This window comes from Oncorhynchus masou, chromosome 25 (assembly GCF_036934945.1).
Source record: "Oncorhynchus masou masou isolate Uvic2021 chromosome 25, UVic_Omas_1.1, whole genome shotgun sequence".
Lineage (NCBI taxonomy): Eukaryota > Metazoa > Chordata > Actinopteri > Salmoniformes > Salmonidae > Oncorhynchus > Oncorhynchus masou.
In genome coordinates this window covers 40,323,327-40,351,227 of record NC_088236.1, presented here as the reverse complement: position 1 = coordinate 40,351,227, position 27,901 = coordinate 40,323,327, and the positions used below count along the sequence as shown (strand labels likewise).

General features: G+C 43.7%; 1 protein-coding gene across 6 annotated transcripts; it reads left to right on the top strand.

The window, feature by feature from the left end:
* The first annotated feature begins 947 nt into the window (after positions 1–947).
* On the top strand, positions 948–23,463 carry LOC135514321 (histone-lysine N-methyltransferase 2D-like). Of its 6 annotated transcripts, none has more exons than XM_064937716.1 (12): positions 948–1,189; positions 4,344–4,976; positions 14,300–14,347; positions 14,459–14,686; positions 14,980–15,021; positions 15,329–15,427; positions 20,425–20,529; positions 20,652–20,756; positions 20,880–20,954; positions 21,342–21,512; positions 21,639–21,711; positions 21,819–23,463. In XM_064937716.1, exons 1-11 carry the CDS (start codon positions 1,145–1,147, stop codon positions 21,699–21,701), a joined length of 1,614 nt encoding a protein of 537 aa, XP_064793788.1. In that variant the 5' UTR covers positions 948–1,144; the 3' UTR covers positions 21,702–21,711; positions 21,819–23,463. The 6 variants fall into 6 exon arrangements, with proteins under 6 accessions (XP_064793788.1, XP_064793787.1, XP_064793786.1 ...); XM_064937715.1 differs by having other exon boundaries at positions 14,459–14,713; XM_064937714.1 differs by having other exon boundaries at positions 14,459–14,731.
* The last annotated feature ends 4,438 nt before the right edge of the window (positions 23,464–27,901 follow it).

The window sequence follows — 27,901 nt, the reverse complement described above, 5'->3', positions numbered from 1 at the left end:
GGCTACTCTATCGTATTAAAGTGAGTCTGCTCAGTGCTCACTAACCCAAATAAAGAGCCTGACAGACAGACATACGACACGCTTCCATGTATCCAACTTGTGTAATGTGCTGTCTGCTGAATACAGTACATTATTGCAAGGCCTGGACGAGATTCCCTAAAACACGTCATTTCGATACAGCTACGACTTTTTCGTAGCAGGTTAGGAGAATTAGGTTAATTAAGTTTATGAAAATGGTTAGGGTTAGCTAGCGAAAATGCTCTCCTAAACTGCTACGAAAGGTCACTTGCATCGAAGTGGCGTGTTTTTAGGAAGACCCACCTCGGCTATATTTGCTCAGATTATTTAAATTTATTTTCAGCGCATGTGAAGATCATGAACTCAACAGAGACAAACACACTTGACAAGTTAGGACAACTCAGTTTGTCCCGAGCTAAAACACTGGCATGAGGAGTGGGCTAGTTTATGCATGTTCTAAATGGGGAGATGCATAAATGGGACACGCACAGTGAGGAGATCAAGGCAGTCAAACCAAGCGTGAGTGTGACCGCACATTTTCAAACAGAATCGACACATTCGAGCTCGAAAAAGGGGTCTGGATAGGCTACGTTTTCGGAAGCCGTCCAAAACGATGGAGGTATGCCTAGATGGATACAGTTTTAGATTGTGGTGGGTTTATAGCTAACCCTAACTCTTTTCCGAACTTTAACCTTATTATCCTAACTTGCTACATTCATTATCCATACCTGCTGCGTAAATTCTCCTAAGCTTATTACGAAAAGTACATTTTGACAAAAGCTGTATCACTTCTTTACAAAACCGTTACATAACATCAGAAAACAACGCCAGTTTGCGGACAAGGCAAGCCTACTGGACCCTATCAACCAAGGGGCGCATACACCCCTCTATCGTTAACGCCCCCTCCACCATCCTCCTCCGGATAGGTCCAGGCAGAGATGGAAAAAACAACAACAACGAGTGCTTTAAAAAGATGCACAATGTTCCGTCCATCAGTAACATCTGGTCATCAGACCGGTGCTACTGTGACAGTCTCCGCTTTGCCGACGCACACTTTCTCCATCTCCGGGAGGACAGAAATCAAAGTTCTTAATTCTTTCTTGTAGCTTCAGCCAAAAACACGAACATGCCCAGCAAAAGGAAGAAGAACAAGCGCCGCATGAGGAGGGTGGTAAGTGCGCACACCAGGGTTCCTTCAGTTCCTCCATATTATAGCTAATTATGATTTGATGATTATTTAATTTTTTTGTAATCCGTGCTACACGTGTTCCCCTCCACTCTGGTAGTCGAAGTGCATTGAACAGTTCATCCATTGAAATTCACCAAACATTAAACAATATATCATTGGATGAATGATCCTGACCATGATCGAGCAAACCTCTTTTTAGGCAAACTAAATAGTTTTTCACATTCTAAATTACTGATAGTATTTTAAAAGACTGGTTGAAGCATGCGAAGAAACCACTGCCAATATTATTTCCAATCCATCAGCCTGGTCTCATAGGCGAGACTTACCATGGTAAACGATAATTCGGGACAATCAAATTAGTATGATATGTTGTGTTTGGTATGGTTACATAAAACTGAAGGTTACTTATGGCTGTCTGAGTTGGTTGGATGTTGGAGTGTATGGGTGGGTGTATAACGCGAACATCTAGCAATCCAAAGGTTTCTTTGCATGTTGGCTAACTCTAACTCCTAACCCCAAACGTTAGCCGTCTAGTAGTCACCTACCTAAACCACAACAAATTGCAATTCGTAACATATCATACAAATTGTAATTTGTAACATCATACGAAATGAATGATGGACATCCACAAATTAATACCATACCAAATTTAAACTTCCTGATTTTTGTTTACTTTGTTACGTCTAACCCTGAGTTCAGGTTGCACAATCCATATATCCCAATCCACCCAGCTACATGATGGGCTTTGGATGTAGCTCGTCTGGCTACATGACCAGCACCCTGCTTGTCGAACTGTTTTATTTAGTCTACTCCTGGCTCTGTAACGTACCAGGCACGGCGACGCCGCGCCTAGTTGGCAATGTATGATTAAGGGCCATGCATAAAGTTTGATCTCGCTGTGTACTTGCCCAAGTAGGTTATCAACTTTTTTGTACTTTTTACCAATTTTTCTCCCCAATTTCGTAATATTCAATTGGTAGTTAGTCTTGTCCCATCGCTGCAACTCCCGTGCGGACTCGGAAGAAGCGAATCTCAAGAGCCATGCGTCCTCCAAAACACAACCCTGCCAAGCCACACTGCTTCTTGACACGCTGTTCGCTTAACCCGGAAGCCAGCCGCACCAATGTGTTGGAAGAAATACTGTACAACTGGAAACCGAAGCCAGCATGCATGCACCCGGCCACCACAATGAGTCGCTAGAGCGCGATGGGAGAAGGACATCCCAGCTGGCCAAACCCTCCCCTAACCCGGACGACGCTGGGCCAATTGTGCGCCGCCTCATGGATCTCCCGGTTGCGGCCGGCTGCGACACAGCCCGGGATCGAACCCGGATCTGTAGTGACGCCTCTAGCACTGATCAGTGCCTTAGACCGCTGCACCACTCGGGATGCCATGTCTATAAATTGTTATAAAGAATCTGTGACATGGCCATGCTGGTTCTGAGATTTGGTTGTAAATCTGATTTTAAGGTTTATCACTAGCACACATTATTGGCGCAAATTGTGCAGAACAACACAGTGGGTTGCACTCTATGCCTAAACTGTCACCTTTCATTTAATTGTCGTGCACGGGATTAGAGCATTTTAATTTAGGACTACTGGTTGTATTATTCAACCATCTTTCACAATTGTCTAATCAGAGGTGGGATGGCATTACAAACGTGCACATAACTGTCACAATGCTTTGCACACTCTGTGCTTGGGTGGGGGGGCTGAAGATCCTTTCATTTGTGTGTGTGTGTGTGTGTGTGTGTGGGGGGGGGGGGGTGATGAGAGTCCAGGAATTTCATGTATCCTCCATTTTAGAACGTGCTCCTCCTCCATTTATGCATGATAATGTAATGCAGCAACAGGACAGTTCTCTGTAACCCTTCTCACAATGTATTCTTCCTTCCACATAAACTAACTTGAATGTGTATTCTACAAATCACAACATTTCAATTCCCTTTGTGACTTTCCGTTGTAATGTTATCCAGAGCTCTGTCATAGCTCAGCAATAAGCCAGTAGGCCTAACATTGTACATGCACTACACTAGCGATCCCTTGCAAATACTTCTCAATATGGTGAGAAAGAAGTTCTCCTAAACACTCTCTTCCCCCTAGTTTTCTGGCAAGACTCCACTCAAACCAAGCCTGTATTTGGTAATGAATCGTAGGCATGCCCTCCACCAGACTGCTTTTTTTAGGAGGGCCTGTGCCATGAAACCTTTCACAGGAGCCCAAATAAAAATGTATCCCAAATCAGTTAGCCTTATCACCTCTACATGCTCTAGATATCTACGGAGGTGCGTGGAAGGGAGGTCTCTTGCTGATTGGCACTCCGCGCACTAACTAGGGCTCATGTTCTGCTTACTGACTTTCATAACATGTGCTTTTTTTGTGCTCCCCCGCCTTTTCAAAACAGCTTTTCTAGTTTATTTCCAAAGGATGATGATGCCTAGTAAATGTCTTTCAGACTAGTCCTGTTGATGACGGGTTCAAAAAACCTCGAAATCGTACCATTACAAACGGGGCAGGGAGGGGTTGGTCTGACGGACAGACCAAAGGCAGAGCTGTTTTTGTATGCACACTCACTGGGCTTATGCACTTGGTGGGCTGTGTAAACTCTGCTGGCTGGCCGGTCGTCTCTTGCAGCTAACGAGGCGTAGGGTATGATTGTAACCGGATTATAATGCGATTAGTTTACTGTCTGCTATGCGGGGCCCCATCCGGAGCCCTGAGCCCTGCTGACTCGCAGGTTTCGGTCCCGCCTGACTTGACCTGTCAGAATCACTCCGATTCAGCTAATTTACTGCCATTATCTAACTAGTTTGCCCCACCCCCCACCCCCTGCCCCATTGATCGGCGCCATAGCTCAAAGGTTTAGTCCTCTGTCCCTTTTGGGAAAACATGTTGATCCTAATTTGGCATCCATGGTATTTCATTGAATAGAAGACCCCCCCCCCCATCAAACCCAAACTAGATGAGGAATTCAATAACTAACAGCCCTCTGGCTGGATTACCTTCAGCAGCCTCTCCCCATATTTTTTTCTCTACATCTTTCAATGTTTAAATAAAGTGGAGTGATTCAAGGTAAAGTTAATCTGACACCCTTCTCTCTCTCTGTCTTTCGCTCGCTCGCTCTGTGTGTTGAGCAGCAGGCCCAGAGGAAAGTCCTTGAGGAGCAGCATGTTGCTGGCACTGGCAAAGGGACCCCAGGAGTGGCTGCTGTGGCGGCCCCCCCTGTTAAAGTCAAAGAAGTGGCAAAGTGTCCAAAGCTTGTCCCCATACAGACTCGAGTAGTAAACGTCCCCGTTGTAGCGCTGCTGGCCCCAGTCGAGGTACCGGAGCCTAAACCTATGGTGGCGGCGTTAGAGGCTGAAGTGGTGGCAGCAGAGGTTGAAGTTGAGGTGCCAGTCGAAGCTCCAGTAGAGGCTGAAGAAGCCACATTGGAGGTCGAAGCCCCAATTGAAACCCCAGATGTGGTCGACGGCCCAGTTGAAGCCCCAGAACAAGTCCCAGTTATAGAAGTCCCAGCAGAAACTGCAGTGGGGCCACCTACAGAAGAAACTGCAGTGGGGCCACCTACAGAAGAAACTGCAGTGGGGCCACCTACAGACGAAACTGCAGTGGGGCCACCTACAGATGAAACTGCAGTGGGGCCACCTACAGAAGAAACTGCAGTGGGGCCACCTACAGAAGAAACTGCAGTGGGGCCACCTACAGAAGAAACTGCAGCAGTGCAGGAGGTTGAAGAAAGCTTCATTCCAAAGACGGAGCTAGTAATGGAGGTAAAGGCCCTCTCCCATTTTGAATTTGTTTGCGGACGGAGAGTATATGGGGTCAGGTGCAGTTTCTGGCGTGTTGGGAAGGGACTGAGAGGGGGCAGTAAGAGAACAGTGTGTTCTATTTAAGAGGCTATACATGTACACAGAGAGTGAGCAGGGCCTCTTTTGCAGTCACTATATATTGCCGGGTACATTAACATGGTCTACAGTGTAAATGATTTGTGTCTGTTTTAAAACTGATTTCACTTGTGTTTTTCAGAAGATTGTGGTGAGAGTAATTGGATAAAATGAGATTGATTACATTTCTCTGGAGCTGTACAGATCTAGGATCTTAATTTGAGCCAGTTTGCTACAGCAGGAAAAGCAGCAGACGCCTGGAGTTTGGATTGGAACTGGTGCTTTGGTTAGATGATATGAAAATTGAGCTCTTTGGCCTCCCAAGCCAGTGGTGGGTTTGGTGTCGAAATGAGAATACATAAGCAGAAAAGAACCCCGTACCTACAGTATAATATGGTGGTGGATCTTTGATGTTATGGGGCTATTTTGTTTCAACTGGTCCTGGGGCCCTTGTTAAGGTCAATGACATCGTGAACTTTACTCGAATCAAAATCAAATCAAATCAAATGTTATTTGTCACATACACATGGTTAGCAGATGTTAATGCGAGTGTAGCGAAATGCTTGTGCTTCTAGTTCCGACAATGCAGTAATAACCAACAAGTAATCTAACTAACAATTCCAAAACTACTGTCTTATACACACAAGTGTAGGGGGATAAAGAATATGTACATAAAGCTATATGAATGAGTGATGGTACAGAGCGGCATAGGCAAGATACAGTAGATGGTATCGAGTACAGTATATACATATGAGATGAGTATGTAAACAAAGTGGCATAGTTAAAGTGGCTAGCGATACATGTATTACATAAAGATGCAGTAGATGATATAGAGTACAGTATATACATATACATATGAGATGAATAATGTAGGGTATGTAAACATTATATTAGGTAGCATTGTTTAAAGTGGCTAGTGATATATTTTACATCATTTCCCATCAATTCCCATTATTAAAGTGGCTGGAGTTGAGTCAGTGTGTTGGCAGCAGCCACTCAATGTTAGTGGTGGCTGTTTAACAGTCTGATGGCCTTGAGATAGAAGCTGTTTTTCAGTCTCTCGGTCCCAGCTTTGATGCACCTGTACTGACCTCGCCTTCTGGATGATAGCGGGGTGAACAGGCAGTGGCTCGGGTGGTTGTTGTCCTTGATGATCTTTATGGCCTTCTTGTAACATTGGGTGGTGTAGGTGTCCTGGAGGGCAGGTAGTTTGCCCCCGGTGATGCATTGTGCAGACCTCACTACCCTCTGGAGAGCCTTACGGTTGTGGGCGGAGCAGTTGCCGTATCAGGCGTTGATACAGCCCGCCAGGATGCTCTCGATTGTGCATCTGTAGAAGTTTGTGAGTGTTTTTGGTGACAAGTCGAATTTCTTCACGATGCTGTCTGTGTGGGTGGACCAATTCAGTTTGTCTGTGATGTGTATGCCGAGGAACTTAAAACTTACTACCCTCTCCACTACTGTTCCATCGATGTGGACAGGGGGGTGTTCCCTCTGCTGTTTCTTGAAGTCCACAATCATCTCCTTAGTTTTGTTGACTTAGTTTTGTTGACTCCTGACACCACACTCCGAGGGCCCTCGCCTCCTCCCTGTAGGCCGTCTCGTCGTTGTTGGTAATCAAGCCTACCACTGTTGTGTCGTCCGCAAACTTGATGACTGAGTTGGAGGCGTGCGTGGCCACGCAGTCGTGGGTGAACAGGGAGTACAGGAGAGGGCTCAGAACGCACCCTTGTGGGGCCCCAGTGTTGAGGATCAGCGGGGTGGTGATGTTGTTGCCTACCCTCACCACCTGGGGGCGGCCCGTCAGTAAGTCCAGTACCCAGTTGCACAGAGCATGGTGTTAAATGCCGAGCTGTAGTCGATGAACAGCATTCTCACATAGGTATTCCTCTTGTCCAGATGGGTTAGGGCAGTGTGCAGTGTGGTTGAGATTGCATCGTCTGTGGACCTATTTGGGCGGTAAGCAAATTGGAGTGGGTCTTGGGTGTCAGGTAGGGTGGAGGTGATATGGTCCTTGACTAGTCTCTCAAAGCACTTCATGATGACGGAAGTTCTCAGTACAAGGATGTTTTATCCCAAAACCTGGTTGCCTCTGCCAGGAGGCTGACACTTGAATACAAGTGGATCTTCCAGCAAGGCAATAACCCCAATCACACATCAAAATCCACAAAGAAATAGTTAAATGGCCACAAAATCAACATGTCTGCAGACTTGAATCCCATTGGAAAATCTGTGGTTTGAATTGAAGAAGGCAGTCCATGGGTGCAGACAAAGGATATCAAGAAACTCTGGAGGATTCTGTATGGAGGAATGGTCTAAGATCCCTCTCAATGTGTTCTCCAACTCATAAAACATTTTAGGAAAAGGCTCAGTGCTGTTATTCTCGCAAGGTGATGTATTGAAAACGTGTGATTTTGGACCTCTACCGTTTTGAGAAAAAAAATGATATTACTTGTTTAAACAAAATCTCTTTCTCTGAGCAATTGTATTAGTATGAAATAATATACATTCCCAGAAAAAATGTGCATACAATATAGCTCAGTATTTTAATTATACTGAACAAAAATATTAACGCAATGCAACAATTTCAAAGATTTGACAAAGTTTTTTTGTAAACTGTCATGGTCAAAACATATTGATACAACAGTAGCTAAGAAGGGGAGAAGTCTGTTCATAATAAAGCGCTGCTCTTCATTCTTAACAACACTATCAACAAGGCAGGTCCTACAGTCCCTGGTTTTGTCACACCTGGACTACTGTCAGGTAGTGTGGTCAGGTACCACAAAGAGGGACTTGGGAAAATTGCAGTTGGCTTAGATCAGGGCAGCACGTCGAGCCCTTAAAAGTACACAGAGAGCTAACATTAATGACATGCATGTCAATCTCTCATGGCTCAAAGTGGAAGAGAGATTGACATCATTATTTGTTTTCGTAAGAGGTGTTGAAAATATGAAGGTACCAAGCTGTCTTTAAAATACTAGCAAACAGCTCGGACACCCATGCATACCCCACAAGACATGCCACCAGATGTCTCTTCACAGTCCCCAAGTCTAGAACAGAACAGGCAGACAGTACTACATAGAGCCATGACTACATGGAACTCTATTCCACATCAGGTAACTTATGCAAGCAGTAGAATCAGATTTAAAAAGCAGGTAAAAATACACCTTATGGAACAGCGGGGACTGTGAAGTAACGCAAACATAGGCACAGACACATGCATACACACACATGATAACATACGCACTATACACACACGTACACGTGGATTTTGTGTTGTAGATATGTGGTAGTGGAGTATGGGCCTGAGGGCACACACTTAGTGTGTTGTGGATTCTGTAATGGATGTATTATAATGTTGTATATATATGCCTTAATTCTGCCGGACCCCAGGAAGAGTACCTGCTTCCTTAAATACAAATACAATTCATATAAGGAAATCGGTCAATAAATTCATTAGGCCCTAATCTTAAATTCACATGATAAACCTTAATTCACATGACTTGGCAGGGGTGCAGCCATGGGTGGGCCTTGTAGAGCATATGCCCTTCCACATAGCAGCCAGGTCTACCCTGGCTGCCATGCGAGAGCTTATGGTAAAGAAATGAACATTAAATTCTCTGCCAACAGCTATGGTGGACATTCCTTCAGTCAGCATGCCAATTACACGCTCCCTCAAAACTAGAGTTATCCGTGGCATTTTGTGTGACAAAACTGCACATTTAAAACTGGCCCTATATTGTCTCCAGCACCAGGTGCACCTGTGTAATGATCATGCCGTGTAATTAGTTTCTTGATATGCCACACCTGTCAGGTGGATGGATTATCTTAGAAAATGATTTCAGACCCGCCGTCTCTCTCTTCCCATCTCCTACATGTGGACGCATTTAACATATGGGGAAAGCCTCTTCAGAATAGAACAGGCTATCTCTCCCACGTGTGTTGAATCATTTCTCTGTTTAGTTCTCCAGAAGTTCCCCTCCATTGGCATTGGGGTGTCATTTAGCTCTGTTAGCATTTCTGTGGTGATTTCTAGTTTTTTACCTTGACGTTATATTGTTCCCTATTACATTTTTACAGTAAAAACAGGAACTTGGCTTCTAGGAAGAAGGAGGGGGAAGGGGATGTGTACTAGGAACTTTATATAATTTTACATATTTTACATAATATTCTCTGAAAAGGTTAAACTAATCTGTCAGATAGAAAGGGCTGCACTTGGATCAGTTTAGTACATTTTGTTCCTTGAGTATTTATGGGGCCTGCAAGACGAGCTGCAATCCGACCATTTTGGTACACAGCTAGGGATATGAGGGGGCTACTGTGGCTGTAGCTGTGTGAATATAGGCTGCTGTTTCGGAGTAAATGGAAGACCTGTAGCCCATAGCCCCTCCCTCACCCTACACAGCTGTAGCCGAGCTACAGTGCATTCTGAAAGTATTCAGACCCCTTGACTTCTTCAACATTTACACACAATACCCCATCATGACAAAACAGGTTTTCATACATTTTTGCAAATGTATAAAAATAAAAAAAATACCTTTTTTTACATGAGTATTCGGAGCTTAGGTGCATCATGTTTCCATTGATCACCCTTGAGATGTTTTTACAACTTGATTTTGAGTTCACCTGTGGTAAAGCCAATTGATTGGACATGATTTGGGAAGGCACTCACCTGTCCATGTAAGGTCCCACAGTTGACCGTGCATGTCAGAGCAGAAACCAAGCCATGAGGTCGAAGGAAATGTCCGTAGAGCTCTGAGACAGGATTGTGTTGAGGCCCAGATCTGGGGAAGGGTACCCCAAAAAATGTTTTATGTAGCATTGAAGGTCCCCAAGAACACAGTAGCCTCCAACATTCTTAAATGGAAGAAGTTTTGAGCCACCAAGACTCTTCCTAGGGCTGGCCGCTCGGCCAAACTGAGCAATCGGGGGAGAAGGGCTTTGGTCAGGGAGGTGACCAAGAACCGGATGGTCACCCTGACAGAGCTCTGACAAGTCTCTGAATGTCCTTGAGTGGCCCAGCCAGAGCCTGCGCATGAACCTGATTGTACATCTCTGGAGAGACCTGAAAATAGCTGTGCAGCGATGCTCCCCATCCAACCTCAAGGAGCATGAGAGGATCTGCAGAGAGGAATGGGAGAAACTCCCTAAATACAGGTGTGCCAAGCTTGTAGCATCATACCCAAGAAGATTCGAGGCTGTAATCTATGCCAAATGTACTTCAACAAAGTACTGAGTAAAGGATCTGAATTCTTATGTAAATGTGATTTATTTTTAATAAATGTCTAAAAATGCTTTGTCCTTATGTGGTAATGCGTGTAGATTGATGAGGGGGACAAAACTTTCTGAATGTAGTGTATGTATGTGTATATATATATATAATTTCCACAATGACGTTGGAACAATATTGTGAAATGTATGACAATGCTGTTTTTATTGAAAAGGCTGTTTGAAATGACCGCCTGAAATTTCAACCTGTATTGGTGGGATGGTGTTTTGGCCTTCCATGGTGACATCACCATGCTTTTCGTTTGTTAAAATAGACCAATAAAGAGTTCCAAACCTCTGCCAATAACAGCTAATTTTCAGTTTTCCTCTCCCCACTCAGACCACTCCCAGACAGTCCTAGTGAAAAAAATGTTTTGAGAAATTGCTCTTTGCTAAGAATACATTTTTGTTTCTTTTTGACCGTTTTAATAGAAAACGATCACAGTAAGGTACTTGTTACCCAGAAATGATTTGTTATTGAAATAAAAATGGCTGCATTGGACCTAACTGATCACATGTGTGCCTTTGAGGTTACACTGCTGAGCGCAGATTTTTCAGCTTTTGTGTTTGGTGACTTCACCGAAAGGAAAGTTTTTGTTTGGGGTAAGAACGAGCTTTTGCTTTTGTCTCGTGGTGTAGCTAGCTGCTGAGACTTTGCTAGTTAGCTACGGGGCATAGCTAGCTTAGCTACACGGCTTAACTATTCTGGCTAGATATCCTACCAACTTTTTCTACCTGGAAAGATGGAATTACTAGCTCGCTCTCTCGTTTAGCTCAACCCACTACCGTGCTGCATTGATTAAACCGACCGTCCTAGCTTCACAGCTTATCAGTCGAGAGCCACACTTTTAGTCATCGCATGACCAACATAGCGCTAGCTTCCTTTGAATAACTTTGTGCTAACTAGCTAGGCTACTAGCCCAAGTGGTGAATGCTAGCTACATTTCACTTTGTTCTCGGATTAGCTGTTTTTTTTAGAGCCATTGCACCTGTTAGCTCAGCCCAAAGGGTACCGAGCAAGGCCCAGGCCCTGGCTCCAGCACCGGTACATCCGTGCCCATGCAGGGCATGTCATCTGTCTGGGTCTTGAACACGAGGATGCAACATTCGAGGACGCCCGGTCATGTATCCATTGTGGGGATTTTGCTGCGATCACCCTCTGTCAGAGAGTGTGCAGAGCAGCCCAATGTGATTCCTCTCCCACACTGCCTTCGAGCGGGGAGAGAACCATCCAGACCCAGACCTCATGGGCTGACACCATGGATGGCTATCCTGAGGACCTTCACCTAGTTTTCCTCATCATCGAAGAATACAATGGCATGATGATCTCCTCCAGATAGAGGAAGAGGACAAAGAGGCACACACCGTTACTTCTAGGTCCTCTTCTGCCCTTAGTGGGGCATCGATGGCGGATGACAGATATTCACTCATTGATATCTTCAAACGGGCAGCGACCAGACGTATTCAGTGGCCCGAACTCGTGGAGAGAGAGAGGGACTGGTACGATGGCAGGGACCTCCCCTTTCACACCATCCCATGAGAGAAACTCCTCTCAGCCATCCCAGCTTGCGTGGCAGAAGCCAAACGCAATTGGAACAGCCTCTTGATCGGCAAGATCCAAACCAGACTTTTTGCCAGCATGAATGTTCCGTCAACCCCAATGCCTCATCACTAACAGACACTTCTCTCCTTGGTTAGATGGACCGCTTTTCCGTGTCCATCTACCAAAAGTTCTACTTGTCTGCCACACGTTCTGTACTGGTATTGAACATTATGTCCCTACTGCTGGCTTAGCAGGCCGATTTGATGTTAGAAATGCACAATCTCCAAGCTATCGGAAAGCCTAACCCAGACCTTTGGGATGAGATCTGTGTCGTCACAGGCCTCAACCGCCGAGCCTCCAGGAGCGGCATTCAAGGCTGTGGCCACGCCATGAGACAGTGGTAGAAGAGAGAGCCTTGTGGCTCAAATTGTCCAGCCTGTCGGAAAAGGAGAAAGCAGATTATCTTGACGCTCCCGTCAACCAGAGGGAACTGTTTGGGCCGGCTGTCTCCGCCATGCGGCAGAAGTGCAAACTTTGAAAGGAGGAGGGCAAAGCCCCGTAGACCCGGGTATCGACTGATTGTCCGTCGCCACCAACACTGTCCCCTAGTTCCATTGTGTTAACACTCCCCTTTTCAATAAAAAAAGTCTGCTGTATCCAGGCATCATGCCAAGGACACAGAGCAAAAATACAATAAAAAGGAGACTTGCTCCATCACGACCAGAGGGTGCTCCGGCACCACTGGTGAGCGAGAGTCTACTGACCTGCTGGCTACTCATCACCAGAGCAGGGAACTGCCGTGAATATTGAGTCCAGCCCTGGGTCTAGTCCATGGTTACGAAGCGTTACGACTGCAGTTCGTGCAGAACTTTGGAATCAGTAGCGACTGGCAACTAGGCACGCATACTTGAGGAAATCTCTATTACGCAAAGTGGCTATGAGGGCCATACTAGCGGCAGAGAGCCACTTCTGCTTTTCTTCAGGTACTTCCTGGTTCCCTGCAACACTGCTGCGTTCTTCACATTCAACAGTTTCCCATGTGTATTAAGAATGGTCAACCACCGAAACAACATCCAGCCAACTTGACACAGCTGTGGGAAGCACTGAAGTCAACGAGGGGCAGCATCCCTGTGGAAAGTTTTCAACACCTTGTAGAGTCCATTCCCTGACAAATTGTGGCTGTTCTGAGGGCAAAAGGGGGAGGGGGTTGCAGCTCAATATTAGGAAGGTGTCCTTAATGTTTTGTACACTCAGTGTATGTTCAACGTGCTGTCTCGCTCTATTCGTAGAGGTGACTGATTCACCTCAGTCGACCTGCAGAATGCTTATTTTCACATAAGCATGCTGCCAGCACACAAGGTTTCGAAGGTTTTATTTTCAAGGCACAGCCTTGCTGTCCCATTCAGGCTAGATTATTCAGCAAGTGTGTAAGAGACAGCCCTCACACCCCTGAGAAACCTGCTATGCACCCCATCCCGGGTGCAGGGGTTCAAGACACGACTTCCCGTGTAGCCCACCTCTCAGAGCTAGGGTTCAAGATCAATCAGAAAAATTGTTGTTTGGTGCCAACACAGAGAATAAAATACATAGGCACAATGCTGGATTATCTCTCTTACAAGGCAAAGAGTCATTCCGACAGTGCCTTTCCCTATTCCACAGGGAGTGCTCGGTTATGATCAAGACATGCCTCTGAGTGCTGGGGTTGATGGCCTCCATTTCAGTAGTACATCTTGGCCTACTGAGAATGAAACTTCCAGCACTGGGGGTTTGCGCAAGTCTGTGTACACGGCATCACTTCAATCGTCAGATAAAGGCGACCTCTGCATGTCTCTCGGCTCTCTGCCACTGAAAGAGCCCCTCGATTCTTCATTCTTGGCACTCCCCTAAGGGTCGGGGCAATGAGGAAAGTGGTGACGACCAACTCCTCACGCATGGACTGGGGCAGTTCACGAGGGGAATGCAATAACAGTGTGGACCCCACAACTCCGGATTGCTCACATAAATGATCTTGAATTGCTCACTGAAACTTTGTTCTTGAACTTTGTTCTCTTCTCTCTGCCTGACATGGAGAGAAGGGGGGCGTGGCGGCTTGCCTTGCGTGTTTTGCACCTCTAGTGTGTTTTCCAAGGGAAGGTTTATGATCTCTGAAATGTATGTGTTTTTCAAAACCTTGCCCATTTTTAGACATGGGTTGAAAAACACAACAATTGGGCACCACCCACCCACCCACCACTGTTTCTAAAATAAACTGCCATCATGTGGTTGTCAGAACTCAATTCTGAATTGCTTTATCCTAGACTCCAAATGAACATTATGTCCCAAACCTACTATCTATTTACTTATAGTAGTCAGTCAATATGTATATTAATAAGGAATTCTTTCTCTCTACCACTTGCAGGCCGCATCCATCCCTGAGGCCCCCGTGTCAGCTCCTGACCAATTTGAGGTAAACCTAGTACTGAGTGTATATCACCCATAGTTCCATAGTTCTGTTGCATGGTGGGTTTTTGTGTGTGTGTGTGTGTAGTCTTTGACCGTGTTCTACTGCATGTTTTAGACACATGACGAGCCGTTGGTGAAGGCTGAAGTGGAGGATGAAATAGTTGCCACTGTCCAAGCGGAGGTCGAGGCAGTAGTCGAGCCAGAATCCGGGCCCGTGGTCCAGGCCGTAGCTGCCCCAGTAGTGGAAACTGAAGAGGTGGTGATCGACACAGAGGACAGTCCTGAGGTTGAAGCTGAGGTCATTCCTATGGTCAACGCAGATGCCATTCCTGAAGAAGTTGAAGTAGAGGAGGCCCCAGTCGTCACAGAGGTGCTACATCATGCAAACGTGCTACGTCGCTAACGACCCTTCTCTGCTTTCACACCTCTGCCTTTCCTGAAAAAGCTCAACTCAAGTCCTTTGTTCTTTTGCTTGATGTTGTCTTGTGTGGTGGTGCATGTACTGCGTGATCATGTGTGGTTTGCTCTGTTCCTTACCCTTCCTCTTTCTCTTAAACAGCGTTCAGAATAAGCATCTGATATTTATTTTCTGTTTGATTGGATGAGTCTTTAATGAGTAATTTCTCCTCGTTCCAGGATGAGCCTGTCACGACAGAGGCACCTGAAGAGGTTCCAGTTGTAAGCAAACATTTCTCACTACTTTATTATTGTGCAACTTCTTTTACATGGGAAATATTTAGATGCCACTAGATCCATTTCCTAAGTGTTCGTATCAGCTCATTGCAGCCTGGGCTTTTGAGCTAGTGATTGCTCCTATTAGTAAGGTTATGGCTCTACCTAGTGGACAGCTGGAACACTTCACAAATGTTACACTTCAGTGTTTGCTCAACTTGTCGTGCCTGTATTGACCAATGGTCGATTTTTATGTGTCGCCTAATTTTTGCTTTGGAATCAAACTGACCTGTCCCCAACCTCTCTCTTCCAGGAAACAGAAATTATCCCAGAAACGCTGTCGGAGCCCGTGGTAGCCCCAGTTCATGAAGCCCCCGTAGCCAACGTCGCTCCCTCAGAGCCCCTTGTAGAGGTAAGGCTGACCAACGCATGACATTAAGCCTTCTCAGTCCTAAGGGTGTGAATGTTAAACAAAATTGGAACGTTAACGTTAAGAAAAAATACATAACCGAAAAAGTTAGCTTCCACAAAATTGTAATCACATCATAAAGGGAAAATTGCATAATAAACAAAAACCTAATGCAAAAATGATGTAACGTTAGTCGAAGAGATGCATCTTTAAATTATTAGATATAAAGCACTTTGCTCGTCATCGTTAAGTTTGAAAAATGTCAGAGAAAGGCAAGCAACAGCAACGAACAGCCTGCTCAAGTTATACTTTTTAGATAACTATACTAAACATAATCACCTCACCAAATAATTTATTAATACATACTATTTTACAATGAAGGTCTACAGTAGCCTCAACACCGTTCTCTAATGTAGCACTGTGGTGTAGCCGAAGGACAGCTAGCTTTTGTCCTCCTCTGCGTACATTGGCTCCTGGACTCTGTCCACGCATTTCAAGGCTGCGTTGAAACAATGACTGGTAAATGATCCAAGACCAGCTCAGTTAATCCCTACCATTGTGACAATGAGTCATCATAATGCTGCATCAAATCTACATGATCTTAGGGGCATTGGCAAACACAATGGAAGTCATTTAATTTATGTAGCCCTAATTGCACCAAATACATGAGCCTATAAACCAGAGTAACACTGTTAGCACTGAGGCGGTGTGCAATAGTAGGAAGACCACTTTATGCACCTCACCATGCACTATCAGCTCCAATGTAAATAACATGAGTAAGTCTACCTCTGAAAAGCTTCCCAGTAAAGCATTAAAAACAATCAAGCAACCAAGAAAAGAGCTAAAAATAGCCCATATTAACATATGTAGCCGAAGAAACAAGGTCCACGAAATTAATAACTTGCTTGTAACAGATGACATTCATATTCTGACTATCTCTGAAACTCACTTAGATACAGTGGTAGCAATACATGGTTATGCCATCTACCGAAAAGACAGAGATGTATGCCAACAGAGACAGTGTTGCGACCTATATTCAGAACCTCATTCCTCTAAAGCTTAGAGACAGTCTAATGTTAAATACTGTTGAAGTAATATGGCTACAGGTTCATCTGCCTCACCTAAAGCCCATCCTTGTGGGAAGCTGCTGTAGACCACCAAGTGCTAACAGTCAGTATCTGGATAATATGTATGAAATGCTTGATAAGGTACAGTGGGGAGAACAAGTATTTGATACACTGCCGATTTTGCAGGTTTTCCTACTTACAAAGCATGTAGAGGTCTGTAATTTTTATCATAGGTACACTTCAACTGTGCGAGACGGAATCTAAAACGAAAATCCAGAAAATCACATTGTATGATTTTTAAGTAATTAATTTGCATTCTATTGCTTGACATAAGTATTTGATACGTCAGAAAAGCAGAACTTAATATTTGGTACAGAAACCTTCATGGGTGGCAAGGAACAAGTTAACCCTAAATATTTCTAAAACTTAAAGCATTGTATTTGGAACATAACACTCACTAAACCCTAAACCTCAACTAAATCTTGTAATAAATCATGTGGAAATTGAGCAAGTTGAGATGACTCAGCTGCTTGGAGTAACCCTAGATTGTAAACTGTCATGGTCAAAACACATTTATACAGTAGTAGCTAAGATGGGGAGAAGTCTGTCTATAATAAAGCGGCGCTCTGCCTTCTTGACACTATCAACAAGGCAAGTCCTACAGGCTCTAGTTTTATCGCACCTTGACTACTGTTCAGTCGTGTGGTCAGGGGCCACAAAAAAATTGCAATTGGCTCAGAACATGGCAGCAGGGCTGGCCCTTGGATGTACACAGAGAGGTAATATTAATAATATGCATGTCAATCTCTCCTGGCTGAAAGTGGAGGAGAGATTGACTTTCTCACTATGTTTTATTTATGAGAGGTATTGACATGTTGAATGCACCAAGCTGTCCATCTAAACTACTGGCACACAGCTCGGACACACATGCATACCCCACAAGACATGCCACAAGAGGTCTCTTCAGTCCCCAAGTCCTGAACAGACTATGGGAGGCACACAGTACTACATGGAGCCATGACTACATGGAACTCTATTCCACATCAGGTAACTGACACAAGCAGTAAAATTATATTTAAAAAACAGATTAAAAAAACACCTTATGGAACAGCGGGGACTGTGAAGCAACACAAACATTGTCAGACACACACGTACACGCAGTATACATACACATGGATTTAGTACTGTAGATATGTGGTAGTTGTGGAGAAGGGGCCTGAGGGCACACAGTGTGTTGTGAAATCTGTGAATGTATTGTAATGTTTTTAAAATTGTATATAAACTGCCTTAATTTTTCTGGACCCCAGGAAGAAAAAGCTGCTACTTTGGCATCCATAATAAATACAAATACAAAACCTATGAGCCTCATGGTTCTCACCCCCTCCCATAGACTTAAACAGTAATTAGGACAACTTCTGGAGGATGTCCTCCAACCTATCAGAGCTCTTGCAGCATGAGTTGACATGTTCTCCACCCACTCAAAGGATCAGAGAATTAATCTAGTACTGAAAGTATAAGATACAACTAGCTAGCACTGCAGTACATCAAATATTGTGAGTAGTTTACTCAAAGAGAGGCAATATTTGAACAGTTTTGAACAAATACATTCCTTCCAAAATGGAGAGAGAGAGAGAGAGAGAGAGGGTCATTCTTTTTCAGTTTCACTTACTTAGCTAGCAAATGCAGCTAGCTAGTTTAGCCTTCTCAAACACCCCGCTCAAAAAGAGGGGTGCTATGCTAGCTGGCTATGACTATCTAGCACAACACTGGAACTCTTCCAAGTCAAGGTACCTTTTGGTTTTAGTAATTTATTGACCTAAACTGGTTACTGACTGTACACTGTGACGTTACTGCTTGATTGTAGCAGGTTTACTATCACGTTAGTTCTATTGGCTGTGTTGACTATGACATTACATTAGCTAATATGGTGACAACGATGTAGGCTGTGTGTAGCAGTTATGATATGGTTTGGCTTGGAAAGGTTTATTTCGCCTGGTCACATACAGCTGATGTGTTGTGCATTGACATCCACAAGCGACGAAGGGAAAAGGTGAGAGGAGGAGAGTGCATAGATGCGAGAAGGAATACAACGTGGCTGTTATTAAAGTGAATGGTGTTTACGCGTGATCAGCAGTGTATTCATTCCGCCAATTCTGTTGAAAAAAGTTTCTTAAACTGAAAAAATTGGGATAAACATACCTGAATGTTTAATAGAAACTCTCGTTTGCAACTGTTGGACTAATTATTACACCCTATATCAGCTTGATGCATGCAAGAATATGCAAGGCGGTATTGAATGTGTCACTGTCTGTCCATGTGTTACCTCCAAAATGTCCTCTTGACCTGTGTGCACCTACATTGAACCTACATTGTGCACCTACACTTTCATTCATAGGCTAGGTTGTAGCAACCTCATGATAGGTGAAGGTGAAAATTTGAGTATCATATAGTAGCCTAAACCTATTGATGTTACATTTAACTGGATGAATGACATATGAATGACTATCATCCTATATGCTGTAATAGAATTAAGGGCATGCTCATGAAATAAAAAACAAATTAAAATCATCCTCCCTCATCTTAAAGGGCACTGACAGCCACTGGTCTGGACATGCAGGCCATGGATGTTCTGGGACATTTAGAGCTTCCAGGAATTGTGTACAGATCCTTGCGACATGGGGCTGTGCATTATCATGCTGAAACATGAGGTGATGGCGGCGGATTAATGGCACAACAATGGGCCTCAGGATCTTATCACAGTATCTCTGTGCATTCAAATTGCCATAGATAAAATACAATTGTATTCGTTGTCTATTTCTTATGTCTGCCCATACCACAACCTCACCGCAACCAATGTTGACATCAGCAAACCGCTCTCCCACACAATGCCATACACACCATCTGCCCTGTAGATTAATCTGTGAAGAGCACACTTCTCCAGCATGCCAGTGGCCATCGAAGGTGAGCATTTGCCCACAGAATTCGGTTACAATGCCGAACTGCACGGGGAGCACGTAGATGAGCTTCCCTTTTTGATCATTTGTGCAGAAAGTCTTCAGTTGTGCAAACCCACAGTTTTATCAGCTGTCTGGGAGGCTGGTCTCAGACGATCCCGCAGATGAAGAAGCCGGATGTGGAGGTCCTGGGCTGGTGTGGTTACATGTTATCTGTGGTTTAGGCCGGTTGGGCGTACTGCTAAATTGTCTTAAACAAAGTTGGAGGAGGGTTATGGTAGTATAGTTCTCTGACAAAAGATCTGGTGGATATTCCTGCAGTCAGCATACCAATTTCACACTCCCTCAACTTGAGACAGCTGTGGCATTGTGTTGTGTGACAAAACTGCGCATTTTAGAGTGGCCTTTTATTGTCCCCAGCACAAGGTGCACCTGTGCAATGATAATGCTGTTTTATCAGCATCTTGATATGCCACACCTGTCAGGTGTATGGATTATCTTGGCAAAGGAAAAAATGCTCACTAACAGGAATGTAAACAAATTTGTGCACAACATACGCTTTTTGTGCGTATGGAACATTTCTATTAACTTTTATTTCAGCCGATGAAACATGTATGCATGCTAATTTTTGCCAAAACGCTTGCAGACTCGAGTGGTTTAGTATCGAACACAACAAATGGCCACTCGACAAAAGGCTTAGGGGCCAAGTGTTCGATTTGAGATTCAGTTTATGACTGAGGTAGATAAAACTTCATTGCCCCCTTGTGGTCATACGCAATAGGACCATATTCTGCATTGTGAATTCACATGGAATTTAAAGAAATTTGTACGGAAAACCGATAAATGGCCGTCTAAACACTAAGATTTGTTTTCCCATTTGTCATATCCCAACTCAGTCCCTTTACTTTTCTCAGTAAGAAAGGAAAAATGGAAGTTAAGTTAGAATTGAAACATTTTGTAACAGTCCTATGCTCTCCAGGCCCCAGTAGACTCTGTCATCGATACAGTGGCCGACAACTTTATCATCACAGAATCTGTCCCCACTCTGGAAGCAGCCATGGCTGAGCCCGCCATTGAGGAGCAGGTGAGACTCGGGCTCCAAATCACACCTACTCTTAACACATACACACAAGGATGTCGTTTTGGCACACTTTTAATCACCTGCTGACATCCCGTCAAGTCTGACTGCGTGTCATCTCTGTTCAGGTGCCCGCAGTCCCAACAGATTCACTTGAGGCCCTATCGGAGTCGCTGAACAACGTTCCCCCAGTGTCTGAGCCCGCCCCTTTTACAGCTGATAAAGTCATCGCCGTGAGTCATCCTACTTTTTTCTATGCAGAGACTGAGGTGCCCAATGCCAGATGTAGTTTTGGTAGAGCAGACATGAGACACACGCATACTCCTGTAACCCCGTTGTCTGGTTGGTCTCTGGAGGCAGGTGACAAAGATGGGGGAGAGAGAGACGACACACTTCCACCCGATTACCGGCACTCTCCGGAGGACCTGCTGGTCAGAGTTAAACCATAGTAACCTACAAGCTTTTCATCTACTCAGACTAATTTATAATAATGACTCAAACCAACTCTTTACGCAATCACCTTGGTATATTAAGCACTAACATATGATCAAATACTTTGGTGCAGGCTATCCTCTCATCTGAATGCTCTCGCACATTTTGAAATGTTCCCATCCAGGAGTTCTTGCTTCCTCGTGAGTTTCTCTCGCCCATCTTTGGATCAATCCTCCCTCCTTGTGGTCTTCCTTTTTACATTCTGTTCATTTCCTGGGCTGTGGGCTCCTCCAGCTCCTTTTATTGCATCAGGCATGTCATCTAGTGGGTGGGACTACTGATTTTAGTTGTGCGCTCAACATTGACTGGGTGTGTTGCCTTTGCAGGCTAAAGAGGGAATTGAAGCCCAGATGGAAATCGAAGCCAAAAAGGATGCCATGGATGAGAATACTGCCCTGGATGTCCACTCTGGACATTTCTCAGCCCCCCAGCCTGTCATCTCAGAACTGCAGTGTCACACTCAGCTCGCCTCTGCGCCCGTAGAGCTCGCCTCCATGGTAAGAGCATATAGTGACACGACTGTATCCAACTTTCCCAATCAATTACGATCTGTCTTTACGCGTATTGTAAATCAACCACCTCCTTTCTTACATTCACATCTAAACACCTCCCGTGTTCTTTAGGATATCCCAGCAGAGACAGCATTGAATGGACATACTGCAACTGAGGTGGCCATTGAGGGATAGATCTCTGCAGGTGAGGACTTGTTGTTTAATCTCCCGAAATGCTTCGTTTGAACACACGCACTTGCGTTGGGTCTAAATTGGCATTAACATTCTGTTATTGTTTCTGTCTCCCCATAGATTTCATCTGTCAGTATGGAGGACTGAAGAGAGCCTCACGGGGAGCCGACCAGCAAATTTGACTTTTCAATATTTAGGGCTTCAAGGGACCGCCGGGAATTTATTAACATCCAACGCTCAGTGCCTTTCCTGCTTAGGTTCTCACCAAAAGAAAATCAAACAAACACATTTTAATGCGGCATCAAGGCGGGGGAATAATAGTCTTTGGATCAGAATGTGAATATTTGGAATGAACAAATGATGGCTTCTTTCATAGATGTTCTGTATCGTAATGCATGTATTGTGGATTTGCATCGATTGTAAATGGCATACGTTGTGTATGGATACTGTAAAGTTAATGAATGTGGAAATTACTTGTCTTCGCATTTGGACCATGTTTGTATGGATGGGAGGGGTATTTCCTTGTATGTGTTTTCTACATGCTGACTACACCGGGCACGAGCGTGTGTCTGCGTGCTCCATCACATGCATGCTGATTTTGTCCATCCACACCAGATGCGATCAGGACATGTACGTTGAAACATCAAAACGAATTCTGAACCAACTATATTAATTTGGGGACAGGTTGAAACACATGAAACATTCATGGACATTTAGCTAGCTAGCTCGCTGTTGCAAACTAATTTGTCCTGGGATATAAATATTGGGTTGTTACTTTACCTGAAATGCACAAGGTCCTTTTTTTCCCTGGATCTTTGTAGAATTTTGACCCATTTTGAGTCACACAAAATCGTGTGTCCTCTACTCCGACAATTAATCCACAGGTAAAAGTGGAAACCTAGTTAGTTTCTCGTAATCTCTCCTTCTTCAGTCTTCTTCTGTGGACTTTATATGGCGGTTGATAACCAACTTTAAGGTGCATTACCACTATCAACTGGACTAGAGTGACGATCTCAGTTCTGCTTTCAATCACCCGCGTGGGTCTATACTCCTAAAAACCAATGAGGAGTTGGGAGATGCAGGACTTACAGCGTGTCACGTGCCAAAAATGAAACCGAGTTCTATTTTAGCGCCTGGCTACGCAGACGCTTGCGAGCAGTTTGGATGATTGAATAGCATACCCATCCTCTTCACTGTGTACTGACAATATGTCTACAGTCCTGTTGGAGAAAGTCTGCCTTGGGCAATGAGAAAGGGTGTGAAGTTTTTCAGGCCCTCTGGACAGATTATCTTGAAGACGTCCTCTGGCGATTTTCTAACTTTTACTGTTGAAAAGCGATATCCCAAGTATATATACAGTAATGTACACACAATAAAGGGTAAAAATAATAGAGGAACAAAAGAGGAAAGCCCCCCCCCCCTACTTATGCTACGTTATGACTTACCTGGACCACCTATTGAGATGTGCCTTTTAAGCCTTTTAAGTAAATCAGGTGTTAAATGAGGTGAAAAGGAGACTGGAGTTCAGCTTTAACGTTCAATTAACTACACTCAAATCTGGCCTCTGAAAATGGGTGCTTGTAGATCATGTTTGTTTTTTAAAATTATATTTTCTAATTTTCTTTTGTATAGACCATTAGATGTGGTACAACCGCAGTTTGCGTACACGGTTCCGTGCTCTGGAAGATACCATGAGGAGTTATGTAATGAATATGCTGGGTTGGATTTCATTCACCTTTTTGAATAAAGATGTTACTCACCGTGATCCAGTTGTTGGCCTGTTTATTCTACATTAAATGTAGTAATCAGATGTATACTGAACAAAAATATTAACACAACATGCAACAATTTCAACAATTTTACTGAGTTAGTCAATTGCAATAAATTCATTAGGCCCTAATCTATTGATTTCCCATGATATAGGCCCAGCCAATCAGAATGAGTTTTTCCCCACAAAAGTGCTTTGATACAGACAGAAATACTCCTCAGTTTCATCAGCTGTCCGGGTGGCTGGTCTCAGCCGGATGTGGAGGTCCTGGGCTTGCATGGTTAAACGTGGTCTGTGGTTGTGAGGCCGGTTGAATGACATTGGAGGTGGCTTATGGTAGAGAAATTAACATTTACATTTTCTGGCAACAGCTCTGGCGGACATTCCTGCAGTCAGCATGACAATTGCACCCTCCCTCAACTTGAGTCATCTGTGGCATTGTGTTGTGTGACAAAACGGCACATTTTAGAGTGGCCTTATATTGTCCCCAGCACCAGGTGCACCTGTGTAATGATCATGCGGGTTAATCAGCTTCTTGATATGCCACACCTGTCAGGTGGACGGATTATCTTGGCAAAGGAGAAACAGGAATGTAAGCACATCTCACTAACAGGAATGTAAGCACATTTTTACACATAATTTGAGAGAAATAAGCTTTTTGTATGTATGGAAAATACCTGGGATCTTTAATTTCAGCTCATGAAACATGGGACCAACACTTTACATGTTGCATTTTATATTTTTGTTCAGTGTAAATGTTCAGCTTGATTTCAACATTGGCATAACGTTTGAAACTTCTTGCACTACCATACAAGCTTTCAGACAGTTGAACCAATCAATTATTTTAAACTACATTTTGTGGCATGTAATACAGAGTTTTCATTAGCTTATAATCCCTTTTCAATATTTTAATTTAATAATACCACACAAGTATTTATTTAATAGTTGAAAAGAGTTAACGTTACATGCCAAGGCACAACATAAGGGTAGCAGCAAAGGGACATTATTACAACTAGTTCTGTCGGTGTAACCTACCTAGGAGAAACACCATGCTCTAGTTCTATGCATCTAGGATGTGGATTTAGGAGACTGGTAGCATTTGCCAAGTTGAGTCATTTCTAAATGTATTTGAAAGATCTCCACAGATCCAAAGATGTCTGCTACTTTAGCAAGTGTATCATGAGTAAAATAAAACGTAGAATAAATATAAATAAAGCTAGAATCCGCACTTGCTACATCTATTTTTTTTTATAAATGAATGAAATATATATATACCCATTTGATTCTTGAATATCTATATTACAATACTATAAGCCTCTAACTGTGGGGTAGCTCTCAAACTCTACATGGCATTCTGCCTTCTCCCTACAGTTCTCAACTGCCTCATTTGAACTACAATACCGACATGGTCTTTTAATGTTTAGAAGCATCAATAATCATTGCTTGCGATACGGCTTTCGAAACATATGGTTCTTATCTTTCATCTGCCAGAAATCCTTCAAATAAAAAATATACACTTACTGTAGCAGTTTTACACATCCGACGAAACTACACTTCCTGAGCTACACTTTCACACAGGTGTTCGGAGCATGCTAGCTAACTAATTAGCACAGGTGGTTGCTTCTTGTCTTCCATAAACAAGCGCTGTATCATGGAGATATGGCCGTGTGGGAACACTAATCCTAACCCTATCAAGGTGTGTATCAATTTAGCCTTTTGTTTTTAGAAAATTATCTCTCTCTCATATGAAAGATACGGTCCTTATTCTTCGAAAATTGTACCACAAGTGATGCGTGTTAAATATTCAGACCGAGCATCGGGGATCTTCACAAAACTCCCCTTTACAGAAGACACCTTTGTCCAATGACTCGTGTAATGTAATAGAACTGAGTCATGATCAAGGGCTAACTGCGGGAGGATCTCTTACAATTTTGAGCCAATTTTCTTAATTTTATTCTCAAAAGAAGTGCATCGTCCTCTTACATGCCACAGTAAACTTTATATTCCGCTGTGTTTTGCATTTTATTTGTGTCCAATTTTGTTTTTTGGAATGTCTTATATCTTTGGGATACCATGCTGTCACAATGTAAATTATGTAAGCATTTTTCTAATCTGTGGAATTACTACGTTACCCATAATGCTCATTGATTGGACATTCCAAATTACCATGGCAATTTTGCCTTCTATGTAGGGCAGGCCAGTAACATTTGCAAACAAATTGGGTCCCACAAGGGTGTGTTCTCAGCCCTCACCTGTACTTCCTGTTCACCCATGACTGCGTGGCCATGTGTAACAGTATAACTGGGCCTGCAGGGTAGCCTAGTGGTTGGAGCGTTGGACTAGTAACCTGCAAGTTCAAATCCCTGAGCTGACAAGGAACCTACCCCTGAACAGGCAGTTAACTCACTGTTCCTAGGCTGTCATTGAAAATAAGGATTTGTTCTTAACTGACTTGCCTGGTAAAATAAAAAAAATAAAACTTTAGTCTGTCTTCTCGACCCTAACCGGGCTTGAACCAGGGACCCTCTGCACACATCAACAACTGACACCCACGAAGCATCGCTCCAAAAAAGCCTACTTCAGAAACAACTACTTCAGGTCTCAGAGCGAGTGACGTCACCGATTGAAACACTATTAGCGCGCACCCCACTAACTAGCTAGCCATTTCACATCGGTTACACATGCATGCCTCCAACTCAATTATCAAGTTTGCAGATAACTCTACAGTGGTAGGCTTGATTACAAACATCGACGAGACGGCCTACAGGGAGGAGGTGAGGGCCCTCGGAGTGTGGTGTCAGTAAAATAACCTCACACTCTTCGTCAACAAAACAAAGGAGATGATCGTGGACTTCAGGAAACAGCAGAGGGAGCACCCCCCTATCCACATTGACTGGACAGTAGTGGAGAAGGTGGAAAGTTTTCAGTTCATCGGCGTACACATCACGTACAAACTGAAATGGTCCACCCACACAGACAGCGTGGCGAAGAAGTCGCAACAGCGCCTCTTCAACCTCAGGAGGCTGAAGAAATTTGGCTTGTTACCGAAAACGCTCACAAACTTTTACAGATGCACAATCGGGAGCATCCTGTCGGGCTGTATCACCGCCTGCTACGGCAACTGCTCCGCCCACAACCGTAAGGCTCTCCAGAGGGTAGTGAGTTCTGCACAACGCATCACCGGGTGCAAACTACCTGCCCTTCAGGACACTTACAGCACCCGATGTCACAGGAAGGCCGAAAAGATCATCAAGGACAACAACCACCCGAGCCACTGCCAGTTAACCCCGCTACCATCCAGAAGGCGAGGTCAGTGCAGGTGCATCAAAGCGAGGACCGAGAGACTGAAAAACAACTTCTATCTCAAGGCCATCAGACTGTTAAACAGCCATAACTAACATTGAGTGGCTGCTGCCAACATACTGACTCAAATCTCTAGCCACTTTAATAATAACAATTTGGATGTAATAAATGTATCACTAGTCACTTTAAACAATGCCACTTTATATGTTTACATACCCTACATTACTCATCTTATATATATATATATATATATATATATATATATATACTGTACTCTATACCATCTACTGCATCTTGCCTACGCTGCATGGCCATCACTCATCCATATATTTATATGTACATATTCTTATCCATTAATTTACACTTGTGTGTATAAGGTAGTTGTGAAATTGTTAAGATTACTTGTTAGACATCACTGCACGGTCAGAACTAGAAGCACAAGCACTTCTCTACACTCGCATTAACATCTGCTAACCATGTGTATGTGACCAATAAAATTGGATTTGACATTTGCAAACAAATTGTTTTACTGTGCCCAGTTGCACAGACTTTTATGGTCACACAAGGTGCCACCGATTGAATCAAATTGAGTAGCCTAACAATTAGCCTATTTACATGGCCCCAGTTGCATTTGCAAACAAAAAAACATTAACAGTTCCACACATCTGTTTGGCCTCAAACTGTAATTTCAGCTATAATGTTGATATCATGTATGTTCAGTCTTTGCATCCATAGCTCTATGAATTTGAGAGTGGTTACATTTCTCCAGGCCCATCCCTCAGCTTTTTACCAAAAGGGGTGGGGGTAAATGCTTCATGGTTTCAACTGCAGATTCTAACTTTAAATAGTCTGCGATTAGTAAATGAAGTGTAATAAATCGATATCAAGTCTCGTGTGTTTAACTTTGTGATACTACTAATGATGTATGTCCCTCTGTGGGCAGTTAAAGCGCTTCAGCTTCATGTAGAAGTTTCACTAGTGTGATTGACTTTTAGCCTGTAACCATTTTTGGTATGACAATGACCATAGATCTGGGACATGGTAATTGAAATGTGCATTCTGTTACAAAAATCACAAACGCCACCTTTCTATTTCTCTAAAACAATCCCATCATCCGTCTTTCATAGGCAGG

Excerpts from the sequence above, each read along its gene's own strand:
- LOC135514321 (XM_064937714.1), top strand. The coding sequence starts at position 1,145 with ATGCCCAGCAAAAGGAAGAAGAACAAGCGCCGCATGAGGAGGGTG. Across the intron at positions 14,732-14,979 it reads AGGTGCTACATCATGCAAAC|GATGAGCCTGTCACGACAGA; the intron begins GTGCTACGTCGC and ends TCCTCGTTCCAG. Across the intron at positions 20,757-20,879 it reads CAGCTGATAAAGTCATCGCC|GCAGGTGACAAAGATGGGGG; the intron begins GTGAGTCATCCT and ends TGGTCTCTGGAG.